Below are 20,130 nucleotides of genomic sequence, written 5' to 3' on the forward strand. Positions count from 1 at the left end.
AATTTTTTACAAAATATAAAAATTGTAATCAGAATTTTATGTTTATTCAGTACCTGCGTTGGTGAGACATATCACCGTATCATAATGCAGACCTGTTCTAATTTTTTAACTCAGGAGATATATCATATACCTTTCAGGTAGTAATAAAATAATGAGAAGGAAAGAGAATTACAGATGGTCTATATTTCTATAAAGAAGAGTTTATAACCACTCTGGGAATTAACTTTTCAACTATTTTATCAAAATATGGCAAATAACTAGTAATTAATCAATTGAATAATAGACAATAGTAGATCCAAGAATGAATATAAATATGTGGTGACCATTGTGTGAAATATTTTACGGTAGCCAAATAAATAAACAGGATGATACATTTTGTGATTGATAAATAATTCTTTCATTTTTAAACTTATAAAAATTATTCATTAAATAATAATACTAATAATAGACAAACAACTTAAGTCTCCTCCAAAACCTCGTGTACTTAAAAGTTTAAACTTTCTAAGGTAAAAAAATGATCTTACTATTGAAGTTCTTCAAAATATTATCATTTATGGTTGGCAGTAGTATTCAATTGATGTGGCAATGTTTATTTTGGGGGGGAATCCTGGCTACTTCTATATTAATAAAGTCTAATTAGTGAGTATTTTTGAATGATTTATTTTAGATAATTTTTTAAAAATTATTTGACTAGAGAAAAAGATAAAGTGAAGTAGAGTTTAAAAACATTCAGACCGTATTCATAATATATATTTATACCTATTATCATAATCTATTATATCTGATTGTGGCAGAAATAATTCAAAAAATTGAAACTAAATAGTGTAGTTCTTAACAGCATAATAATTTTGATCAGTTTTTTATCAATCTATAGGGTTATATCCGCCGGACCGTGCACAAATATGATTGAACAAAAAATTCCGAGCCTTATAAAGGGTAGAGGAAAATGTTATATGAGAAAATTTTTAATAATTAAAAATTGAATATCTGTATTTACTATTTAATGTTCGGTTAATTTAATGTGCTGCGAGACTCGATTTATCTTTCAGTATTTTAAATTATTGTATACACATTTTTAAATACCTTTAAGCTATAGAATCTTTCGGGTTAAATATACATGTACCTATAATCAAAGAAAATTATATTTTTAATTAACTAATCTATCTTCGTTTATTTTATATATACAACTACAGATATTTTTTTTATATTTAATGAGTAACAGGTACAAGTACATAACTCGTTCACCTTGTCTACCCTTTCCGCCCATCGTTATATAGGACTGATAACGTCATAATATAATAAATAAATAACAACTTCAAAACACTGATATGCATTATGGCAAAATACGGACAAAACTATGCTTCATAAAGTATTCGCAGTCACGCACGGATGTTCTTAAAAACTCTTTCTATTTTAAAGTAATAATATCGAAAATTTATACACCTATTAATTGTACATTTCCGTTACAATATGATTGAATTTTTTCCGAGTTTGATTATCGAACTGTTCAGTTCCGTGTACGTATTGTATGTATTGTTGGTCTTTCTATCGATCACCTACTACTTTTCAACGTACACTCTCGATAAATGGAGCAAACTGAATGTACCCTACCCGCCGCCCTTACCACTGTTTGGCAACTCAATGAAAATGGTCTTGACCTTGGAGGAACCGATACACTTTTTCAGTCGTATTTACAACCAATTTTCGGGTGAAAAACTTTGTGGTTTCTACCAAATGACCACGCCGTTCCTGATGTTACGCGATCCAGAGCTAATCAACAGCATAATGGTCAAAGACTTCTCGTACTTCACAGACCATGGTGTAGATACTCATCCGTCTGTCAACATCTTAGCAAACAGCCTGTTCTTATTGAACGGCGATCGGTGGAGAACGATGCGACAGAAGCTCAGTCCCGGGTTCACCTCGGGTAAACTTAAGGACACGCATGAACAGATCAAGGGGTGCATTGAGCAACTTATGAACGTCATCGACGATAAGTTGAAAACCTGTGATCACTTCGAACTGCGAGAGATAATTGCAAACTTCTCAACGGACGTCATCGGGGCATCGGCTTTCGGTCTGAAATTGGACACGATAAAAAACGGAAATTCAGACTTCCGCAAGTTCGGCAAGAAATTATTCCAGGGAAACTTAAAACAGCTTTTTATTCAGGCTCTTTTGCTGGTATGTCCAAAATTGGTGTTTGCTCTAAAGCTAAAACAGTTCCCGGAGGACGTGTCTGAATTTTATGGATCTATGTTCAAAGAAGTCCTCGAATACAGGAGCCGGAACAACGTTATCAGGAACGACGTCACGCAAACCCTGATACAAGCTAGGAATGATTTGGTGTTAAATAACGACTCAACGTCCGAAAGTATGTACCTACTTACTACTTGGATTCATATACGCATCATATTAATATGAATTATTATGTTTCAAAACAATATTAATAACATTGTTGTAATTGATATACGTATTATACGACCCTACTTGTTTTATTCTACAGACAAATGGGCCGAAATAGACATAATCGCAAACGCGGTACTGATGTTTGTCGCTGGGTCCGAAACGGTTTCTACCTTGACATGTTTTTGTTTGTACGAGCTGGCATTGAACAAAGAAGTCCAAGATAGGCTGCGCGAAGAATCGTGACGACAAAAGCGAAATACGGAGGAAATTTGAACAACAACTTTTTGACTGATCTCCGTTACATGAACATGGTTTTGGAAGGTATAATAAATAATAATATACATATTGTATTATATTACAAACGATATCGATACGACGACTACTGACTCTACTCGTATTTTATTTCAATTTGTTTTACATTGATCGATTGCGTTTGAACTTTAATTCAGTAGATACGAGAGAATATAAAATTATTAATATAATTTTACGTATTACTTATTGCGTACTGCGTAGTTTTGTGACGTGTAGATAGTAAAAGTTACGTCACACATCAAAAGTAGATAAATTAGCTGATAAATAACTAAATATTTCAGAAGCATCGCGTAAATACTCTATCACTTTAATCATACTCAGACAAGCAACAAAGAATTACAAGGTACCCGGTCAGTCGTTAGTCATTGAAAAGGGACAAAAAATCGTCATACCAATACTCGCCATACATAACGATCCAAAATATTATCCCAATCCCAACACTTTTGATCCTGAAAGATTTTCCGCGGAAGAAAAATCTAAACGACTCAATGGCACTTACATACCGTTTGGCGACGGACCGAGATTGTGCATAGGTACGTACCTTTGGTAAACTACCTAGTAAACCTATAAATGTATATATATGTATGTAGGGGTGTATTTAAGGGTGGGGCCCATGGTGCCCGTGCCCCCCCCCCCCCATTCACCGTATTTTATATTTTTTTTTTATTATTGAGAGTATTAGCCTCTTTACGCTCTCTTACTTTTCAATACGATGACACAATTTAAGATTTATGTATAATATTATCTTAATTCGTGTTTATCTTAAATTAACCAGTAAATGAGCTTCCATCCACTGCAATAGAAACAATATTTTTACCATTCATGGACTTTTATCCAAACATTAAAAGACTTTTAATGCTATTCACAACAATTCCTGTGACAACATGCACATTTGAAAGGTCATTTTTTTCCCTTAAGAGAATCAAAACTTACCTCAGATCAACTATGGGAGAAAATCGGTTGAATGGATTAGAATTGCTTAATATACATCCAGAAATAATTGTAGAACCTGAAGAAGTAGTTGATGTATATGTTAATAAACACCCTAGACGCCTTCAGTTATTATAGCTACAACAATAAGTTGCTTTTAATTATATGTTTTATTAATTATACATTTTTCCAAAAACAGTTTACGTTTTTATCACACATATATTTTGATTATTTGGTTATGAATTACATGAATGATGATAATATTTATTGAGATGAAAAATATGAGATATTTTATATCTCTAACAGCCCATTACGCTAATTTGAATTTTAAACTTTTTGTTTGTGCCCTCCCCATAAGACATTTCTAAATACACCCCTGTATATATGTTTACCATATTGTTTAATCGTGATATACTTATAAACTATTTTTAAAATATTATTTTCAAATATAGGTAAACGGTTGGCGGAATTAGAAATGAAATTTGTTCTAACGGAAATATTATCAAAATATGAAGTATTGCCGTGCGAAAAAACGGAAATACCTCTAATCATAGGAAGTCCTGGAAGTATCGTCAGTCCAAAAAACGGCATTCATTTAAAATTTAAACCGCTCGTTGTAAATTAACATTATTTAGCATAATATACCAACAATATCCATATTGATATGTCCATTTTTTCCAATATTATATATTATGCTATTTTTAAAATTAGAAAATATAATACTATTCAATACTACAAACGCATGTATAGTTTTTCATATTATCTATTTTATTAATAATAAAATCATATAGTGCAGAAATCAATATGGTAAGTACCAGCTACCGGGTTAGATGACGCAGATTCAATGTGGTCCTAATATAGTAATATACCATTTCTGTCGTAGAACTCAAATAATTATATTTTAATAAACCAATTCAAAAATAATATAAAATGACGAAAAACTAAGTCCAAAATAATACAATTTATTAATTTTTCACAATCAAATCGAATAAAATTCTTTTTGGAACATAATCAGGATCTAAGGTGACTTATCATAATTCTTATTATACTATATGATAATTAAAAATTGATCATTCTCTACGTCAGTCATTACAAATTTAGTCATAGTCATAATTCATTAAAAAAAATGATTGAATGAAGATGTTCTGTTAAACAACTTTAACATTAAAGTTCATCACAGAATGAGCAAGATATTTCTTTATACAGTAAGATATTATAAAATTGGTTTATAATGTCGTAGATTTTCTCAAGTAAATAACTTAAATACAAATTAAAGATACTTAGATACTTATACAAAGGTACAAATCATCATCACTCATTATTACAACCGATAACAGATTAATGAATTTCATATCACTTTTTTACGAAGCAATAGGTTTATTATTATTTTAATCAATTTTTTTTATACCTAACAATGTATCTATACAAATGATAAACTATAATATTTTTTATAATTTGCAAGTACTATAAAATTGTATTTATATTGTATGCGTGGCCCGAAACGCCTGGAAACGCAACTCAACATACGACAAAGACTCTTATCACATGATAACAGTTCTGCTATCAACTAATTGTTTATCACTCGATAGATTCAATAACTTCGTAGTTCGTAATACTTGCGATCTGGAGTTCTGCAATAATTCTAACTTCTAAGTACATTTATTATGTCGGATGTCGGTAATTTATTATTGCTAATTTAATAACCATTATAATAAATCGTTATTCGATCGTCTGCCAGTCGCGGTTGTCGACAAGAGATCCGTTTGTGTTCGACAATGGGCTCAGAACAGAGTTCGCAATCCAACAATAGTGATTCGGGTGCAAAGAATCCAAAACTTAAGAGGGGCAAGTCGGTGCCCGAGAGTTCTTGGCCAAGGAATTCGCAGGATGGTCAGCACAGCAGGGCGGCTAGCGCAAACACATCACCTGGCCACAGTGTGTGCAGCGATGTCGACTTACCGTACATATCGTATACGGTCAACCGACCAATAGGAGGTGCAATTAGCTGACCATAGTAAACTCTGTATTTCTTCGATGTACAACACTTAAACCCGTTTCTAGATTCACCAAAGAAACCTAGCATCATGAGCCGAGGCCGATCGGTGCAGGTGGAATCCCATCGATCTGTAAAGAAAGCCCCTAAGTCCACGCCTAAACACAACATTGTGGTGGTCAGGGCAGCTATTCAAGAAAACCCAGACATGGATGAGGACCTATATCGAATGAAGGTGAATTTTTTTCTCTCTGTAGTCTAAAACATCTTCTAGGTGTATAAATAGGTAATAATATAATGTTGTAATGCTTAATATAAACAATAGCTTTGTAGCTACATTAAGTCATTTCAGAAACAAAAAAATTGGTTAGGTAATGAACAGACATTTAATAGATTTATAGATTTATACTATAGGATTCATATAAGTGAACTTAGGCTTAAGTATATACTTAGATGACATATACAAAATAAAAATATTATTTTTTTAATTTAGTAGGTAAACTTAGTTTACCTATATTTTTTTAACATTGTCTTTTATAATATAAATATAAATTAAACCAAAACATACAACATAATAATATTAAAGAGCGATTCAAGGATTCATAAGTATAATAATATTTCAACAAAAATTACAAATATTAAAGAACATATTATTAAGTAGTTTTGTTTATTTAATTTAAGAACCTACATATCTTTTATAATTTAATTGTTTATTTCAATTTATTTATTTTTTTACTTTTAATTTTATTATTCAATAAAAAATGACTAGGAGCTCTTTTGATACTTATAACTAACTACTTTACTGCTAAATTTACTGAGTATATTAAATTAAAAAGTGTGGGTTTTATAATTTTAGCAAGTACCATCATTTTTACCAATAATACGTGGCACCGTATCTTTGCCAGCAGCCAGAGATCGAGAAGCATTAGAGAGAATCGATTCAAATGCATTTTACAGGCTGTGTCAACTTTATCAAGCCTACATGAGTCGTTGTGCCAAAGCAGTGACTGCCGATCAAGCTTTGATCAATAAACAAATTTTGGAGGTACATATATTTATCTACAACTTAAGCTTTACAATAACCACTATTATTATTAGATTAAATCTAGAAAATCTTTTATACCTAAGTAATAACTGAATTTGATTATTTGCAGCTTGACAATGAAACCACACAAGTATTAAATTCATATGTTGCATTATATAAACAATATGCCAAAATCAATGAGCAATTCAAATGCATCGATGACATGAACAAACAACTGAATTCTTGTCATCTATTGTTAAACAAGACACTAGACTCTGTACAGCTGTTAAATAATAAATTACCTCCAGATGAACGTTTGGAACCGTTTGTGTGGACGACGGGTTAAACAACGACTGATCACATCACCTTCACATCACCTTTAACTAGTCCCTAACATAATATTTTATATACATTTTAAAGTTTTATTCCATTGTTATTTACTTATAATTTTTTTAGTTTTTTAAAATTTTTGATCTGTATGAATTTTTATTTGTTTAAGTATCCATGGTAAATGAAATGAAAGTTTTGTATACACATCTGGATATCCTGGCCTGGCACATCCAGAGCCAAACGATGTGAGACCGGCCAAGAACCATCGGCCATTTGGACCTGAACATTGCAATGGCCCTCCAGAATCTCCCTGCAATATGTTTAATGACCACATTGTTTTAATTGGTTATCATTGGCAATACAACTAATATGTATTTGTATTTGTTCAACGTACCACGCACGGCCCACCACCTTTTCCATCCATTCTACCAGCACACAAATGGCCATCAGTTATTGGCACTGCTGGTCCATATTTGTCTCTACAAACAGATGTGTTGTGTACGGGCACTTTAATTTGTCGCAATTTACCCGACAACGGTCCATTTGGTTTGACTTTGCCCCATCCGGTCGTGACACATATCTTTGGAATTGGTGTGTTGTTTGTAGATGGTGGCAAACACAAACACCGTACATTTGTGTTAGTAATATTTGTTGGCCTAGACAGTTTCATTAATGCTGCGAAATTCAATTGTTAGTACCAGTAAAATAAAACTGTTGTTTTAAAAATTTATTCATAATTAACCTATGTCATTTTGGTAATTGTTAAACCTGTCGTGAATGACCACTTCATCAATGGGTATACGCTCTTCTGTGTGCTCTTCTACATCTCTATTCCAGTCGCCAAGCACAGCTGTCCAAAGAGCTGCCAATGGCAAGCTGAACTTTTCACTTGCATCAAAAGTTAATTTTCAAAATAAATATACAATTGACAACAGCATTAATAAATAATCAGTAATCACTCACTTTCTGATGCAGTGAGCAGCTGTCAACACCCAAGTAGGTTTAATCAGCACACCAGCACACCAATGACCAACAAAACCAAATGCTGGATGAAGTAACTGCAATGATACCTACAAGAACAAATGAATAAGCATTTACTAAAATATTGTTTAATCTAAACCACCCCCTCAGATTTCAGATGAATCGTATGACTATACAATTCATTGATTTTACATAATTAATTTCTATTCTAAAATAAATGTACTTAAGACTTAAGTATATTTGTTTTAAAGGCTTATTGAAATGAATTTTTAAAATTGAAATTAACTTTTCAAAAGTTATTTTCACTATTACCTATAGTTAGTTAGGTAATCAAATTAATTTATATTGTAATATATAATGTTATTCTAATTAAATTTTTGCTTGTGAATATTTAGTAACTATTAAATAATTAGCCATTTTACTTTATAGTTATTTTATGTATTAACAATAACATCGAGTGTGCTTATATTTTAACACCAAAATCATGAATAAAATGATTTGTGAATATTTCATCGATCTACTATTTTAATAAGTAATTTTTCTACACATCATTAATACACTAGGTACTTAAGTTTTTGTTTTTTATTTTTTTAATTAAAATTCAACACAATAATCCATAAATAATATATTATAATTTACAATTAATATCCATAGGTAGGTACCTACCTACTACCTACCGTTTATCTTTTGAATAGAAATTACATTACTTGGGCAATTCTAATTTATGTATTTTTGTTTGTAAAGGTGTGCAGATATTGAATTAAAAGTACATAATCTACATATGTATAATATTGTTATTACTTATTACATTTTTATAGGTATATTGTTTAAAAATAAAGCCATTAAAATAATAAAAAGTATTTAAAAATGTCTGCTGAAGTAAGTGTTGTAACCGACTCTACATCTTTAGTCTTTAATCTATACCGATATTTTTTTGTATACATTCCTTACAGTTTTTTTTAAATTTAATGGTTATTTCTTCATTATTATTATAATAGGTACCTATATTTACTAGTTTATCACTCTCACCTGCCACGGCCAAGCGCCTTTTTGAGTCTCCTTGCCGTTGACCAGTCGGGACTTGGAACCTCCACCGCCTGACCTGGGTTGTCGGTAACTGATGGCACCGTTATTCAAACCGCACTCTTGAAGAGATCGAAACAAAAACAAATTAATGAATGAATAATAATAAAATGCACCAAAGGACCTTCGTGTAGATAATAGGTACGACATTTTAAATTGTATGTGATTTTGCTTGTTTTTAAACAATGTACGAGTATAGGTACTGTTTTAACCCACAATACTAAAACTATAATTATTACGGAATATACACGAATTAATCCGATTTGTAACTACTGGATTATTACCTATATTTGTAACTAAATGATGTATTGATATGTCTTAAGTAGTTAAGTGCCACCTGTAAAATTATGTTTTTGTGGGTCACGATTGTTTTAAGTATTTTTAAGCATCGAAATAATTTATTAACACATAATTTATTGGCAAATTCTATAGTAGGTAATCTTGTAACTCTGCGATGATCAACAATAGTTTTGAAGTAATATGGAACAACTTGGAAATTACTTTAAGTAAGTATTGTATATTGTAGTATTTAAGTATTTCTAATATTTTATTGTAATTGCCTATATTAAATTCTTTAAAAAGTGGTTGTGTGTATAATATTTTAGTATTGTTGCATTCCCCGCAAACGTAAAAACATTTAAAATTATTCCTATGCCCTCTGTCATCTTTAGACATGAGTGGAATTTTACTTGTGAAATAGAAGTTGGTATCGGTAAAAGTACTTTTTTCTTAGCTATGCAATAGCGAAGTTTCCACGGTCAGTCAATGTTACCATAAAAAAAAAATGTAGCCCGTCCACAAATAAAGTTCTAGTTGCGCCTGTCAGTCGGACGTTTTATTTTCGAAACCAAGTGAAAAGCAAAACTTCAAAACGAGTAGAAGTAACAACGGGAATAATAATATATAACATACATCGTTTATCGTTGTACTATTGTAATATAGGAATTTCTCGCGATATACTTTTATTATTTACTATAAAATATATATATCTGCAATAAACGTCCAGGTATAGGCTCTTATTATCGTAGAGTATGTGCGTGTGTGTGTGGTTGATGATCGCGTGTACGAGAAATATACAAGATAAAAAAATAAAATAAAAAATAAAATAAAAAACGCAAAACACGATCGGTGAAAGTATAAACGCGTACCTGCCACCTGCTTACTATATATAGCTTGCTGTAACGACAATAGACGCTGTGGCGAACACGCGATTTTGGATTTTTACCTTCGGCGGGCCTACGGCTAACCACCTGCAGATATCTATCGTAATGCGTTCAAATCCACGTGCATAATGACATCCGTAATAGTATATATATAGGTATATGCCTGCAATGCGAATATGTGTGTGTGTGTGGGTAGGTAACTAGTTCACACGATTATTCGTTTTGTGTGAGTCGCGAGACGTCGTCAAGTCGTACACGAACTTCGTGCAAATCGTCCTGCGCCGCCGTAGTCCGCAGATCCTAATATCCTATATTATGTATATAATGTACAGCATCCCGCTTAATATGTTTATAAAAAGTGTGTGTGTGCTGTTAGTTGGACCGTTACAGTTCTCAACAATATACATATTATAATTATCATCATCAATGCATCGGTCAAGAGATTTGAAATTTCTAAAAAAAAATATTTTATACACTTTAATACACTATTTACTCGTCGCGTTTATTTCAGTGGACTGTAATTCTATTTTCCTTGAGGGCCGTAGTATAAATATATATTTTAGTCATCGTTTTGAATTTTAAAAACGATTTGATTGCGGATGCAAGTGAACATACGCTAAAATAGATGATCGATTAGATTTAAAACATTGTTCTTCTCTTGTTTGAAACCTGCATTCGAAAAATTATGCAAATATCTCTTAAAAGTACCATTTGACTATATAATAATTTAACGTTTTTGAATAGAATCATAAAAAAGTACTAATAGAATTTGAATTTAATAAAATTACGAGTAAAATATTATGTTGTATGAAATCATGCGAATTCACAGTCTTACTTATTAACTCAAAAAAAATTTATATTAGATAATAAATATTATACTATAGTCTAAAAACATTGAAAATGTTTAGTCAATATACTTGCATATTTAGAGGAGGAGGTTATGGACAATGAATGCAACTCTCTTGAACTTATAAAAAAAATATGTGGATTTTTTTGGTTTACAAAAAAATATTTATTATTAATTTTTATAATATTCAAAATACATGCGTTTGTGTGATAGTATTTGTATTCAAATATTTTGATATCAAATGTAAAATAACAATAATAACAAATAACACTAATACGCATAAGCGCCATAAGCTCATTTAACCTTGTTATGATAAAATAAACATGCGATGTATATTCTATATATATATATTCAAAATGTATTCTATATCTTATAATGTAAAATTATTTTAATTTATAGGTACTGTTACAGTCTATAATAATATTATCATAGCAAAAGATAACTAAACGATCTAGGACGGATAAAAAAAGACGAAATTTTCAAAGTTATGTTAGATTAATGAGTTAAGTCTAAAAAATAAAAAAAATGATGTGTTGCATTAAATATGTTAATAAAATAATAAGTATTATAATAACTAGAGCTCGGATTTTAAAGCAATATACTTCTTTTTTTATATATGAGATAGAAATCTAATTTTTATATATAAATTAGTTTCACGTCACTCTGACTCCAAATAAACCAATTTATTTTTGCTTTTTTCAGTTATTTCAGCTGTAGAGTTTTTATGTTTATTGTGCTACTATATACTATTATAGTAATAATAAAAAATTGAAATAATAAGAAACGTAAAAACCCAGAATGCGTTATGGGTATTGCATTATTATTGTTTTCGTTATCGGCTTGATTATTAAATATATTAAACGTTTAAATTATTGATATACCTAGTTATTATAGCAAACAGTACCTATACGGTCAGTATGTCTATAACATTGATATCGACCACTCCAGAATTTAAGATTTAATGTTGTAATTTGAAACTTCTTATATGAAGTATGCACCGATCAATTCAGTGGATGTATTCGTAGAGAGTTGGTTTCTGTGTATAAATATATTCCGTCGGATAATATAGTCAGTTTCACTATTTCAAATCTAGAGAAATATTTGGTAATAATTCTTTTTTTTTAATTTAAATTAATTTTTCAAATTTTTTTATTCATTTTTATAACTAGTTCGTGTTAAATTTTAGTCATGTTGTCTTTGCTTATTTTAAAAAAAAATATAAATTTTTTTTTTGCTTTTTTAAAACAATCGTGTGATTTTTTTAGTTGCATGTTATGCTTTAAAATCCGAGCCTTAGTAATAACTATAATACTATATAAGTAATTTATAATTATATGAATAATGTTTAAAAAATTTGAAATGTCATATATTAATATTTTCTATTTGTATTAGCATTAAGTAGGTATACATTACAAAACTAGAGTCTATATACCTACTTAGCAGGTACTCACTACCTATGGTATTTACTAAATATGTATTTTATACTCAATGGTAACAGGTTTTATGTTATTTTATTTTATTAAAATATATTTATAATCACTAAGTTAACATGTTATATATTATTATAATTTTAGTAACTTATTTTCTATTCAGTCAGTTATGAAGTTACATATCACAATTCACAATTATTACGATGTACCTCCCCAGTCCTTCTCACCACTAACTACAAGATTCTAAATACGACTGTTGAATATTTCTGTTCACAGACTCGTCGTACAAATGTATAAAGTTTCTGCGTCCACATAAGAATTCACATCTGGTTTTTTTAACTACAATACCTATACCTACATGGATCGCTGATTATGATAATAAACCACGACTCACGAGTATACTCCAGACGCCCGCGCCCCTACTAATTTTTGACCCGACCTTTGAGACAAGCGCATACTATTTAAGTAGGGTGAAAAAAAATTCTGAAATATATCATACGGAGACACTTACCATCGGCTGTGGAAGGGTTGGGCGCGAACGCGGCAGCGGCCAGCGACAGACACAGCACTGCATGAAACGTCATGATCCACGTGCGCGCACACACTGACGAGCGTTGGGCAAAAAAATTCGCGCAGAGTATAGCAAAGCTATTATATTATTGTGACGGAGAGGAGGAGAAAAAATATAAGCACATATTTGTATGAAGGAAAGAAAGAAAAAACGCTCTCTCTTTCGCGGGTCAAAAATCATCTCCTTTCGCCTTCGTCCAAGCTGCGACTGCACATAATAATACTGCAATATTATGCATAATATGCATATAATATAGGTACGTACCTTTGAGTAGATATATCACTGTAATATGTTATTTTTATCTCTTGTAAAATTTTCCGCTGGCGACCACTAAGCCGGCGAAGGATTTTTCTGTATTTTTCCACAACTATGATATATTTATATACAGCGTAATACCGTTTCGAGCATAAGCTATACCATAATATGGTACCTATAGGTACATTTAATACGGTTCAGCATATTGTATTTTAATAAAATATTGATGGTAAATTGGACATCTGGGAAAATAATTTTTTTATAATTTATGGCGATGGCCATTTACCGCTGTATGATACGTATGATATTGTTGTCGACATTTTAATCGATTGATTATATGTTTTTACGAATTTGGTCAATATATTATAATGTGCACGATTCGGCTATCTGTGACACAAATTATTTTAGATTTTGCACTTAGCGATGAAGGATGTGTATTGATTTTATAACGATATAAATCAAAGGTACGTATTTTTTGGCTGTGTACACGTTATGTAGTACCTATAGTAAAAACGCTTCGATCTTAAACTTTCAGGGTGATTTTTGGTTGAAAATTGCAAAATATCTAAATTTTTTTAAAATATATATATTGAGAAAACAAAAAAATAAAATTTTATTTTTGACAAAATTAAAACTGTTTTAATTCATGAATAAATAATTTTATTGTAAACTTGACATTTTTGCAAAATATAACATCGATAATATTATTGAAATTCAGATAAAGAGTTAATGATTTATAGGTATATTTATATTATTATATTATATAATATGTTTAGGTAACGGAAGTGGTAAGATACAGGCATATCCCACAAAATATCGGTCTACTATAGATCGCTCACCAAACTTTAAATAGGTGCTTAAAACTCATATCTACTTGTCTGATTTTCGATTTCTTTGTATCGAAAGTACACCAAAAAATATTCTGCTTCAGAATATGAAACTAAAAATGTATATTGTCATACAAAAAATTAAAAAATTGTAACAATAACAAATATTAAAACACATAATTGTTTATGTTACCTATTTAATTATCACTAGAAATTAAGTAAAAAAAAATTTTGAAAACGTTATTAAATTTTGAAAGAATGAGCATTTATCTATAAATGAATCACCTGGTGTATTATAGTAAATAATAATATATAATACACGCCCACCAAAACAAATATAATCAAAAGGCCAAATATAATTTATCATACAGGCAAATAATTTAAATTCGAAAGGCGATTTTGCTTTGGATCAAACAAAAAAAAAAAACTTAAAATCTTGAGTAAAAGATAAATAGTAACTTTGGTGTTTTGCAAATCAACCCGTTCAAAAATTAGAAGTTGGTCCACTTTCACTTAATGATAGCAGTTTGGAAATATTGGTAAATTCGTTGTATATATCTTTATCATATTATATATTGTAATACAAGCATATTTTATTAAAACTAAATGCATATTTTACAATTTAATTTTGCATATAAATCCTAAACCTAATTATGATAAATAACAACACGCGTAAGTATACAGTTTTTTAACGGTTATACATGCGTATATAAATTGTAGCGGGACTCGTGGATTATGAAACGAAGAAAATGAATCTCAAACGACGTAAAAGAAATTTCGTAGTTTAATTATCTTAGCAGTAAAATATATATGTAAATAAATATTTAATGTTAAAAAATATGTACATAGATATGGGGCAATGCGATATAAAACAGTCTGAAATTTTATTAAATAATAATAACACATAGTTTACCCAGCAGCGAAGTATTAAGCTGACATCTTAATGTGTATATTGTGTAAGAATCAAATTACTATCGATGTATGATAAATTAAACGGGGCGATTGCTTATTGCTAAATCACCAATCACTAATTGTCTAAACGTAAAATAATGATAAACAGATCATATAATAATATGATAATCTGGACATAAAAATATAATGATTTTAACGTTAATGGATTGATATAAGTATCTATTACATAATATCCTTATCCCATGGTAGGTACTATATAGATAAAACTTACAAAGATCGAACTAAGTCATAGTTACTTCTCATTAAGTAAGTTAAGTGTACACATTATTATGCCAAAGTTTAATCTAAGAACAAAATGTATTTAAGTAGTATCAATTTTTATGAATGGTCTAATCTAACTTGATAGTACCAGACATATAGCTACGACCTACCTATAGCTGCTACGTCGACCGCATAAATAAATTACTTCGCCCAATTAGTTCCCCCCATCATCATCATCATCACGGCATATCGAACAGTATAAACTGTACTATACTACTATAATACGTACGTGCAGCGTTATTATAATATTTCGAGATAGAAAGTAAAAAGAAAAACCATCAAAATCATAATATCGTACGTTATTGATTTTTGGAAAGCAATTATTATTATTTTCATACACACGATCGACCGTTTAAAATCGAAAAAGTAATAAACCTCTGCTATATTTTTTAGACTATTTAGAGGTCTAGCCGTCATCAGACCGCATTTCTGAAACGATGATCACTATAAATAAAATCTATAGAGTTTACATTTATAATATTTATATTGGTATGGTTTTTAGCAGTGTCCGACTTGTACCTACTGTCGGTAACACATATACATATACTTTATTTTAGCCAAAATTTAATATGATTTATAAGAAAAAAGTTTAAAGAAAATATTTTCGGTTTTTACATAATAACCTTTTAAAAACAAATGTTTCTTATTTGTAATTTTTTTTTTTTTTTGTCAAAAATCTGAAAAGTATAGTGCTTTGTAACTCTGTAATGTTATTAGTAATTATTAACTTATTACGCATTTATTTTGTTTTTCAGTTTGTTGGCGCATCATTTACTGGCACCTTTGAATTCATAATCGATCATTTATTTTGCATAATCTTATATGTTTAGCCATTTATAGTGCGCAATCGTTAATTTTAAGTTTAGGTGTGTATACACTTAAAATATAATTATTAAAATAAATAATAATTTATAAATGCAAAAAACCTATCAAATGTTTAATACCAAATCCCTTGTTTATATAGTGCATATTATGTTTTAATACATTATAATTTATAAGTCCACGATTTTGAAAATGACGTAATATCGACATAGACCTTATTTGATACATATGTACCTTATATATTCATATTTTCTAAATTTATTTTGCATATCTATACCTTCCTACTTTTCATTAATTTAATAAAAAAAAAGCACGCATACACTTAATAATTTCTTAGCTAATGGAATTCGCTGCCTGTGTTTTTACATGATACACATTATGTAAGTACATATCTTAGAACGTATAGATTCTTAATGTCAGAACGTCAATATGCCTAATAATCAATGGAACCAGCCGTTTTTCTCCGAATCAAAATTCCCGAAATTCCGAAAACTTGAAACCTATTTTCCAAACGCATTTTATTTAAAATTAAAAAAATATATATACGAGTATATTACGAAGAGCTACAGTGGCGTATTTTCTACATACGATTTTCGTATTATATTTTATATTTATAACTTATTCTTCTTGTCGTGTCGGGTTAGGCTTATAACTAAAATACAACTATTGCTATACACTTGATATAAAATATATATAACACATAATATGTGATATGCGTGTGACACCTATTTTAACAATATATAATACATGTTTGTTCGTGAACGTAAAACGATTGGTTTTTTATAATTTTTGTCATAGATATTATTGTCCACAATCAGTTCATTGAAAAGAAAGAGATGCCATGATACTCTTGTACGTATCATTGAGGTATATTACATAAACGGCGCCGGACGAACATTATATATTATATACATATCAGTTGACCGGCGCCGCGTGTCCATTAGTGAAATCTGTCTGTATACGCCTAATATCAATGTTAAATATATTTTATATTTTTAGGTATTGAATAAATCTATAGCTCTACTCGTTGTAACGCGAGGAAAAAATAGAATATACATGAAAGTCATAGGAGACGGATGGCGAAGGAATAGACAAGCCGAAGAAACTTTGATGATGAGCGAGGTAACGATTTTAAGAACCAATGATCTAATACTTTAATACTTAATTATTTTTAAGGTGATATAAATTATTTATATGAATAAATAGATACATTGCGTTTCAATCCATAATATATAATATCATAATCGTAAATGGTATGGACACAAATCTCATTAAATTAGAATAGAAACTCTTATAATAAAAACCTTTTTTTTTTTTTTTTTTACTACAATATGATAAATAAAATTATACACCTTCTATATACCTATTACCTATTATCATTTATAGTCATTGTTGTTTCTTTGTGCTATCGTCGTATCTAATACCTAGTTCCTACCTACGTATTATATTATTATTGGCCTATCCGGCGTCCCTTCGACGTGGCTCGTTAAACGATAATTTTTCTTTTATGTACGATGCGGTCGTATTATATTCGTATACAATATATTAAAGTCTCTCTCGGCTTGCTAACACACGATAGTGCAGCAAAACCGCAGCGCGAAATCCACACGCGGTCCGACGGCGCTTAGACATTTCTCAGCATTATACAAACGTATAATATACGATAACAATAATAATATTTGCGTGTATATATGGTGTTTGCACTTTATACCTATGCCTTTCTCGCGGCACGCAAATAATAAGAATAATATAAAATCGTTGATTAAGACGCTACACACTGCAATCATTATTCACCTGTAAAAATATATTATGCATAGACATATAGGTATATGATATACACATCTAAAGATCTACCGATCTCGCGACTTTCTTCTCGCCCATCGGGTACAATTGTATGATGTGAAGTATTCGCCTAGAGACGAACGCTGCTACAATATATAATATAATTAAATTTTATTATTCTGTTGTTTACCCGAGTGCGATGTATACAAAGCGTGGGTTGATTCTTTTAAAGGATAAACAATATACATACTATCAATTTTTTCGAAACGTCTTAACGTTTTATGAAGTATATTTTTATTTGCATAATTTAACTATTGTAGATCACGGACCCCCTTACCAATTATTTTTGAATGCCTTTTTTTAACATCTGATGCTGTTATCATAACCAAAATTATAATAATTATTTTATATTACAAAATACAAATATATTAATATTTGTTTTAAAGTATTATTTTAACTTTTCAAACATGTAGTAATACAACAAATTCTTTGCTTGATGATTATTTTTGATTAAAATACAATTTAAACGTAGTCATATGAATTTTATAATCATATTAAAAATCGTTCTAATATTCTGCTATAGCATATACATTTCAGTATTTTTTTTTTTTTTTTTATATATTTAACGTTTATAATATTAGTTTATGATCATTTAATATCTTGCTTACCCCAATTACTTCATCGATGATTCCTTTACACGACTTGGTAGATGAATGTCGACGACGTATTTCATTGTCCATCTACCATTGTATAAATCCTCTTTACCACGTTACGAATTCCGATTCAGAATATTTTAAGTTTGCTTTTTCTAAAACCATCTTTTTTTCTCTCGTTTATCAGAAATAGATTCAGAATAATATTTGTTCAATAATCATAATACCAAATATATAAAACTTATGTAATATTTTATGAGTTTAAACTAATGGCATGAATAATATTCTGTATTAAATTTTAAAAATACTGGCGTTTTTATAAGCAAGACCAATAATAATTACAAGAACAAATTAAACATATATTTAAGTGTAATCAAATATGTAAAGTATCAAACGTATTTCTGGTTTTCATTTATTATCTACAAACGCCAATTACATTATTTAATTGTACTGGAAATAAAATAATTGTAGAGAATAGATTTAGGTAATTTATTAAATTGAATGTTGTTGGTAAAACCTGTAGGAATAACTGCAATCTTTTTATGTCTTTTAAAGAGAATAAATGTATACTTATTGTGCTATGTTAACGTATCTACGAAAAGTAAATAGCTCTGTTTTTTTCAGTATAAAAACACAATTAAAAACATTCTAACTAGGGTTCGTGACTAACGTATAGGTTTAAAAAATAATACAATTATAAAACCCAATAGTATATTTGATATTTGACAATCAATCCATTCCCAAAACATTGGAATATATACTGTGCGTGATTCGTAACTCATGACCTCATTATCGATGATTATAGTTCCAATCTAAAGATAAAACCTAATATCTCACGGACATCACCTGTGTCATTAAATAATATTATACTTATAAAATCAAACGTTCCAGCAGCAATTCACTGAATATATTATTTATATTTAAATATAGATATATAAGATTTTGGCACATTCCATAAAAAAGAATTCCGTATCTCGTAAAAAAAAAAAAAAAATGAATACTAGTAAATACGTTATTTTGCTTTTTCTTATAAACACATTAAAACAATGGTTATAATAATAAATAAGAATTATCTGATCAGTTTATAATATATTTGATTTTGACTAAATTATTTCATGAAATATCATTCTGTGAGATTTGAAACTTCTAAGCTATAATGAATTTATTTTAGTATCGTGATCTTGTGAAAATTTAAAATCATAGCATTTATGTATTAGTATTAGTAGGTATTTGAAATTTGAACTGGCGAGGTGTTCACATTTATGTACTTTTAACTTGTGACACTAAAACTCATTTTATTATTCAACGATAACAAAATTAAAACTTTTTAAGGATGACAAACACATAAATTATTGTTTGGGCGCAGAAATCATAATTTTTAACATGAACGCGTGACGTTTGTGCAAAAAAAGATGTATTATTAACTTGTCGTTTGCGTGGTACGAGAGAAAAATAAATCGAAAGTCGAATCGGTTGAATTATACT

At 29.6% G+C, this 20,130-nt stretch overlaps 3 protein-coding genes and 1 pseudogene across 3 annotated transcripts; 3 read left to right on the forward strand and 1 right to left on the reverse strand.

The window, feature by feature from the left end:
- Positions 1 to 1,342: 1,342 nt before the first annotated feature.
- LOC114123593 (probable cytochrome P450 6a14) lies at positions 1,343 to 4,390 on the forward strand. Its single transcript, XM_027986627.2, is given in 5 exon segments — positions 1,343 to 2,374; positions 2,507 to 2,647; positions 2,650 to 2,730; positions 3,003 to 3,254; positions 4,104 to 4,390. Coding segments are annotated over 5 exon segments (1,551 nt in total). The 5' UTR covers positions 1,343 to 1,470; the 3' UTR covers positions 4,277 to 4,390.
- An 845-nt stretch (positions 4,391 to 5,235) lies between these two features.
- LOC114123587 (BLOC-1-related complex subunit 5) lies at positions 5,236 to 7,147 on the forward strand. Its single transcript, XM_027986620.2, has 4 exons — positions 5,236 to 5,646; positions 5,713 to 5,879; positions 6,501 to 6,689; positions 6,799 to 7,147. The coding sequence occupies exons 1-4, from the start codon at positions 5,427 to 5,429 to the stop codon at positions 7,012 to 7,014; spliced, it is 792 nt and encodes a 263-aa protein (XP_027842421.2). The 5' UTR covers positions 5,236 to 5,426; the 3' UTR covers positions 7,015 to 7,147.
- LOC114123586 (chymotrypsinogen B-like) lies at positions 7,129 to 13,119 on the reverse strand. Its single transcript, XM_027986619.2, has 6 exons — positions 13,014 to 13,119; positions 9,009 to 9,124; positions 7,962 to 8,068; positions 7,741 to 7,886; positions 7,393 to 7,673; positions 7,129 to 7,308 (listed from the first exon to the last, which is right to left on the reverse strand). The coding sequence occupies exons 1-6, from the start codon at positions 13,084 to 13,086 to the stop codon at positions 7,129 to 7,131; spliced, it is 903 nt and encodes a 300-aa protein (XP_027842420.1). The 5' UTR covers positions 13,087 to 13,119.
- Positions 9,055 to 20,130, forward strand: part of LOC114123584 (glycoprotein 3-alpha-L-fucosyltransferase A-like) — a 32,605-nt pseudogene continuing 21,529 nt past the window's right edge.

This window comes from Aphis gossypii, chromosome 2 (assembly GCF_020184175.1).
Source record: "Aphis gossypii isolate Hap1 chromosome 2, ASM2018417v2, whole genome shotgun sequence".
Classification (NCBI taxonomy): Eukaryota; Metazoa; Arthropoda; class Insecta; order Hemiptera; family Aphididae; genus Aphis; species Aphis gossypii.